The 6,948-nt window shown below is 45.0% G+C and overlaps 1 protein-coding gene across 1 annotated transcript in view; it reads right to left on the bottom strand.

The window, feature by feature from the left end:
- Nucleotides 1-1,049: 1,049 nt before the first annotated feature.
- Nucleotides 1,050-6,948, bottom strand: part of LOC144268258 (uncharacterized) — a 39,292-nt gene continuing 33,393 nt past the window's right edge. Inside the window, exons 2-4 of the mRNA XM_077822931.1 lie at nt 4,629-4,687; nt 2,757-2,855; nt 1,050-1,693 (exon numbers count right to left, since the gene is read on the bottom strand). Of these exons, the coding sequence (XP_077679057.1) occupies nt 1,179-1,693; nt 2,757-2,855; nt 4,629-4,687 (673 nt within the window). The 3' untranslated portion in view covers nt 1,050-1,178. The remainder of the gene's footprint in view (nt 1,694-2,756; nt 2,856-4,628; nt 4,688-6,948) is intronic.

Genomic DNA, 6,948 nt, shown 5'->3' with positions numbered 1-6,948 from the left:
TTTCCCCTGCCCTGACGTGCAACAAGATACCAAGATGAGAGCAGCCCCCACAGTTGAGAAGTGAGTGGCAATAGCTCTGTGGAAGCTTGCAACGCCAGACAGCTACCGGTCAGTTGGGAATCAATTTGGAGTAGGCAAATCTACTGTGGGGGCTGCTGTGATGCAAGTAGCCAAAGCAATCAAAGATCTGCTGATATCAAGGGTAGTGACCCTGGGAAATGTACAGGTCATAGTGGATGGCTTTGCTGCGATGGGATTCCCTAACTGTGGCGGGGCCATAGACGGAACCCATATCCCTATCTTGGCACCGGAGCACCAAGCCGGCGAGTATATAAACCGCAAGGGGTACTTTTCAGTTGTGGTGGATCACCAGGGACGTTTCACCAATATCAACGTGGGATGGCCGGGAAAGTTACATGATGCTCACATCTTCAGGATCTCTGGTCTGTTTCAAAAGCTGCAGGAAGGGACTTTATTCCCAGACCAGAAAATAACTGTTGGGGATGTTGAAATGCCTATAGTTATCCTTGGGGACCCAGCCTACCCCTTAATGCCATGGCTCATGAAGCCATATACAGGCAGCCTGGACAGTAGTCAGGAGCTGTTCAACTACAGGCTGAGCAATCACAGAATGGTGGTAGAATGTGCATTTGGATGTTTAAAAGCGCGCTGGTGCAGTTTACTGACTCAGTTAGACCTCAGCGAAACCAATATTCCAACTGTTATTACTGCTTGCTGTGTGCTTCACAATATCTGTGAGAGTAAGGGGGAGACGTTTATGGTGGGGTGGGAGGTTGAGGCAAATCGCCTGGCCACTGGTTACGCACAGCCAGACACCAGGGTGGTTAGAAGAGCACAGGAGGGCGTGGTGCACATCAGAGAAGCTTTGAAAACCAGTTTCATGACTGGCCAGGCTATGGTGTGAAAGTTCTGTTTGTTTCTCCTTGATGAAACCCCCCGCCCCTTGGTTCACTCTACTTCCCTGTAAGCTAACCACCCTCTCCTCCTCCCTTTGATCACTGCTTGCAGAGGCAATAGTCATTGTTGCTTCACATTCATGCATTCTTTATTAATTCATCACACAAATAGGGGGATAACTACCAAGGTAGCCCAGGAGGGGTGGTGGAGGAGGGAAGGAAAATGCCACACAGCACTTCAAAAGTTTAAAACTTTAAAACTTATTGAATGCCAGCCTTCTGCTGCTTGGGCAATCCTCTCGGGTGGAGTGGCTGGGTGGCCGGAGGTCCCCCCACCACATTCTTGGGCGTCTGGGTGAGGAGGCTATGGAACTTGGGGGAGGAGAGCGGTTGGTTACACAAGGGCTGTAGCGGCGGTCTGTGCTCCAGCTGCCTTTCCTGCAGTTCAACCATATGCTGGGGCATATTAGTTTGATCCTCCAGCAGCCTCAGCATTGAATCCTGCCTCCTCTCATCACGCTGCTGCCACCTTTCAGCTTCAGCCCTCTCTTTAACCCGCCACTTACTTTCTTCAGCCTGCCACCTCTCCTCCCGGTCATTTTGTGCTTTCCTGCACTCTGACATTGTCTGCCTCCACACATTCGTCTGTGCTCCATCAGTGTGGGAGGACAGCATGAGTTCAGAGAACATTTCATCACGAGTGCGTTTTTTTCGCCTTCTAATCTTCGCTAGCCTCTGGGAAGGAGAAGATCCTGTGATCCTTGAAACACATGCAGCTGGTGGAGAAAAAAAAGGGACAGTGGTATTTAAAAAGACACATTTTATAGAACAATGGGTACACTCTTTCACGGTAAACCTTGCTGTTAACATTACATACATACATTTCATTCCAAGGTCGCATTTTGCCTCCCCACCACGTGCCTAGCCCCTCCCCGTGGCTAACAGCAGGGAACATTTCTGTTCAGCTACAGGCAAACAGCCCAGCAGGAATGGGCACCTCTGAATGTCCCCTTAAGAAAAGCACCCTATTTCAACCAGGTGACCATGAATGATATCACTCTCCTGAGGATAACACAGAGAGATAAAGAACGGATGTTGTTTGAACACCAGCAAACATACACTGCAATGCTTTGATCTACAATGATTCCCAAGTACATGCTACTGGCCTGGAGTGGTAAAGTGTCCTACCTTGGTGGACGGAATAAGGCTGCCCTCCCCAGAAACCTTTTGCAAAGGCTTTGAGAGTACATCCAGGAGAGCCGCGAATGCCAGGGTAAATTAATCCTTTCACATGCTTGCTTTTAAACCATGTATAGTATTTTAAAAGGTACACTCACTAGAGGTCCCTTCTCCGCCTGCCGGGTCCAGGAGGCAGCCTTGGGTGGGTTCGGGGGGTACTGGCTCCAGGTCCAGGGTGAGAAACAGTTCCTGGCTGTCGGGAAAACTGGTTTCTCTGCTTGCTTGCTGTGAGCTATCTACAACCTCGTCATCATCATCTTCCTCATCCCCAAAACCTGCTTCCGTGTTGCCTCCATCTCCATTGAAGGAGCCAAACAACATGGCTGGGGTAGTGGTGGATGAACCCCCTAAAATGGCATGCAGCTCATCATAGAAGCAGCATGTTTGGGGCTCTGACCCGGAGTGGCCGTTCGCCTCTCTGGTTTTCTGGTAGGCTTGCCTCAGCTCCTTAAGTTTCATGTGGCACTGCTTCGGGTCCCTGTTATGGCCGCTATCCTTCATGCCCTGGGAGATTTTGACAAATGTTTTGGCATTTCAAAAACTGGAACGTAGTTCTGATAGCACGGATTCCTCTCCCCATATAGCAATCAGATCCCGTACCTTCCGTTCGGTCCATGCTGGAGCTCTTTTGCGATTCTGGGACTCCATCATGGTCACTTCTGCTGATGAGCTCTGCATTGTCACCTGCAGCGTGCCACGCTGGCCAAAGAGGAAATGAGATTCAAAAGTTCGCAGTTCTTTTCCTGTCTACCTGGCCAGTGCATCTGAGTTGAGAGTGCTGTCCAGAGCGGTCACAATGGAGCACTCTGGGATAGCTCCCGGAGGCCAATATTGTCTAATTGTGTCCACAGGACCCCAAATTCAACCCAGCAAGGCCAATTTCAGTGCTAATCCCCTGGTCGGGGGTGGAGTAAGGAAATTGATTTTAAGAGCCCTTTAAGTCGAAAAAAAGGGCTTCGTCGTGTGGATGGGTGCAGGGTTAAATCAATTTAACACTGCTAAATTCGACCTCAACTCCTAGTGTAGACCAAGGTTAAGATAAATCCCAGTCTCTCTATGTTATTGACTTTGCCCATTTCCTTTTGTTTCATTTGCTCCCACCATTCCCTTTTCCCACCAGTGCTTCACTTTTATCTCAAGTAAAGCAAGTCTGCCATCTAATTAATTGATTGGCCTCCACTTGAAGCAAAATTCAACTTACTCTCTATTAGAGCTATGAAAAGGATAGAAATTCTGCTTTGTGAAGGATTTTGACATTTCAGCATTTATCTTCATTCTGATCAGGAATGAAACCCAAACATTTAGAAATTCTCCTAGAAAGAAAATTAAAAAAAAAAAAAAAAAGAGTCTGCATCAATCACAATGTTCCATTTTGATAAAAATGGATAGTTTGTTTCAATTTTGCCTTTATTTTAGAACAATCATTTCAACTTGAAAAATTTGAAACATTTGCTCCAGAAGTGTCAAAACAGGGTGCTTTTACATTGTTGGACATCCTTGGTGTTTCTCTAACAAAATTTTGGCAAAAAACAATTTTTCAAAGCATTTTGGTGAAGATACTTTCTCCAGTGGAAAATGGTTCCATCCGTTTTTCTGACCATCTTTACTGAGACAATTTATTGGTAATTGTACTTCATATCAGGGAGTTTCTACTCTAACGTTGTTAATGAGGGTGTGCGTGTGAGAGACAGACTATCAATTATACATGGGAGCTTTGACAAAGCACCTATTACAATCTGTTTACTTTTTATTTTGCATTAAATCTACATACGAAACTTCAGAAAAATGTATACAGGATATTATTTATTACAGGGACAAAATGTGAGGTCCTTTCTCTCATTGATCACAACGGAAATTTGCCTGAATAAGCACAGAGTAAAAACTGGATCTCAAGAGCTGGCCCAACATTGTTTTCTGTTTTTTATACTACTACATGCGTGCTTTACAGACAAATGGAATGACTGGTCCTTGCTGCAAAGACAGATCACAAGGAATTACATCCAGGATCCATTGTGTCCCCTATCTATAGACACCTGATGCCATCTACATCCATTCATGCAATTGCTAGGGGCCAGCAAAAATTCATTGCGTTTTTTAATCTTTCTTGATCTTTCATATTGAGATTCCCAAACTTAAGCACTTCCACACAAAGTAAAGAGGCAGACTGATTGGTGGTATGTTCACAATATAGAACCTAGACTGGACCTGCAAACTCTTATTCAAATAAGTAATCCCAATTCACATGGGGCTCAGTCCTAGGACATGCTGAGGTCCTGACTCTTTCAGAAGAGAATGGAAGTTGAAGGCTCTCACAATGTCAAAAGACTGCACAGCATCTTGCAGGACTGAGCCCCTAGAATGAAACCCTGCTCATTCTATTCACGCAGTCCCATTGTGCCTGTTACCGCTTTGAGGCACTGAGAATGTTATTGCAGAAGCAGGTGAATAATTGACTGTGTTGGGACTACTTACGTGAGGTGAGCAGGATTTGTCCCACGACTAGTCCCAGTAACTTCAGTGGGATTTCTTGCCTAAGTAAGGATAACACACATGTAACATTCAGGGTTGTAATTTTTATAGGATTCAGGTTAAAGAACATACATATCAAACAAACATCATTTCACTGGTGATATAATTCCAGAGTCAGCATATGAAATATTTTACTTGTCTCCTTAGCAATTATTGATGAATGGAACAAAGCTGCAGGTGAACACAAAGGACTGGCTGTTTGTATTTCTGCCCTGCCAGCATGCCAGATTGTATAGTAAGCAAGTCATTGTGCCTGGAACTAGACCAACAGAATGCTGACTGATAGGTATTTGGGAAGTGAATTCCTGAAAATGAAAATAAGCTGTCACTGATTCGTGACCTGTTCTATTAATTACAATGTGATGTCTTTCTTCTCTAGCTGAATGCAGAGGACTGAATAAGAGATTTATTCAGGCAATATGGGTTTGATCATTTGAGGTGCCGAGCACCTGGAAAGATCAGGCACCTTGTGAAGTGTATGTTTGGGGGACTGACTGCAGGATAAAAGGACCATCTCCCACAATCAACTGTTTGATTGCAGGAGGTCAGAGCTAAATAACTTTGGCTGAATTTTTTTAAAGGGCTGTATAATTTTATGAGCAGTTTATAATATAGGTGGATGTTAAAAACAGTCACATCTCATGATTCAGGTTGATTGATGCCAGTATCAAGGAGGACATTTCTTCCTCACACATAGCCTGGCACAAGTGGCCTCATTCACTATGGTGGCTTTTCATTTTCTTCTGAAGCACAAGGTACTCGTTTGAATGGGCTACCAGTCTACAACACTAAGCTCACCTTCATGCTTCGATGGAATTGCAGAGCTGTGTTTTTCTTCCCTCTTGTCTAGCTTGCTAAGTTTTTCTACATCACTCATGAGCATAGAATCTCAGCAATGAACTTACCTAGTTTTCCTAGAGCTCATCCTTTCCATTCATCAAAGGCTGCTTCTGAATACAGAAAGTCTTTCATTGCCTGTCGCTTGTGGCGCTGGCATGGCCTGGTGCTGCTATAATAGTGTTTCCCATTTGTGTGTTAAGACTCACTCTTTTTTTACTGCCACCTTCAGCACTAAGACTAGGGAATATGCAAAGCTCAGAACATAGGTTATAAGTTGTGAGATCAATTGTGCCTGATAGCAACAGTCCTGCATTGGGAACGGTGCAGAGATGCACCGGTGCAGGTGAAATTCCAGGGGAATCCTCAGAGTTCCCAAGCACGTAATGAGAGCATGCTCTGCTGATACCATGGAGAGGGTATGGATCCATAGGCCTGCCTCCTCCTGGCTTGCTCCTCCCAGGCAATAGGATGGAGCAGTTCTTGTGGAGGTACTGGGTACAATTTTGCAGAAACATCTTTTCTAATAAATATTTAGTTCTCATTAAAGATGCTGGCTCCACAGTTTAGAAGACTGACAGCTGCTATTCAACCACTGTAAAAGGATAGCACAGGCAATGTCACCATAAGCTTTCCCACACTGACTTGCCAATGCACCTTCCTCCTTACCAGAGACCATCTCTTAGGGTAACATTGGCTTTGTCTTCACTAACTAGTTAACCTGTGTTTTCACTTAACTGTTGCCCCTAACTTTACCCAGCCCTGGACCTCACTGCTGAGATTGTCAGAAATGAATGTCACTTAATGCAAGCTCTGGTGATCTTATGATGTGGACACTTGTCTGCCAGGAACTGGACCATCAAAATTATTTTGTACAGGTCACTGAACAGCCAACAGATAGTGACTATAACTCACTGCTATCGAGCTGGCCTGCATTCAATGAGACAATGTAGCAGCAAAAGACTTCCTTTCACCATGTCACTGCCAACCACCACAAAGCGTGCTTTACAAAACAGAGTAGGCAGTGTTCCTGAGGACAATGCAATCTGAAAGACACAGGACAATGGCTGGGACAACCCTTTAATTAATGAACAGTGTGGTGAGGAAAAACCTGGAAGAGGTTACTCACCTTGTGCAGAAACTGAGGTTCTTTGAGATGTGTGTCCCTATGGGTGCTTCATTGTTGGTGACTAGAAAGCAGTGCCCCAGTCAGAAGGCTGGGGCTTCGGGGCAGTATTTACTGCATATGATAGGACAGTATGTCCTAGGAGAATGTCTGCTATGGCATTGTGAGTAATAGCATAGTGACAGGCAAAAGTGTCTGTTGGTGTTCATGTGGCAGCTTTACAAATGTCAGCAATGGGAACAATATTGAGAAAAGCAATGGAGGTGGAAAGCGAACAGGTGGAATGTGCTCTGATTGCAG

This window comes from Eretmochelys imbricata, chromosome 7, assembly GCF_965152235.1.
Source record: "Eretmochelys imbricata isolate rEreImb1 chromosome 7, rEreImb1.hap1, whole genome shotgun sequence".
Classification (NCBI taxonomy): Eukaryota; Metazoa; Chordata; order Testudines; family Cheloniidae; genus Eretmochelys; species Eretmochelys imbricata.
Note: the sequence above shows the minus strand (reverse complement) of the source record. Positions and strands in the feature narration are given on the sequence as shown.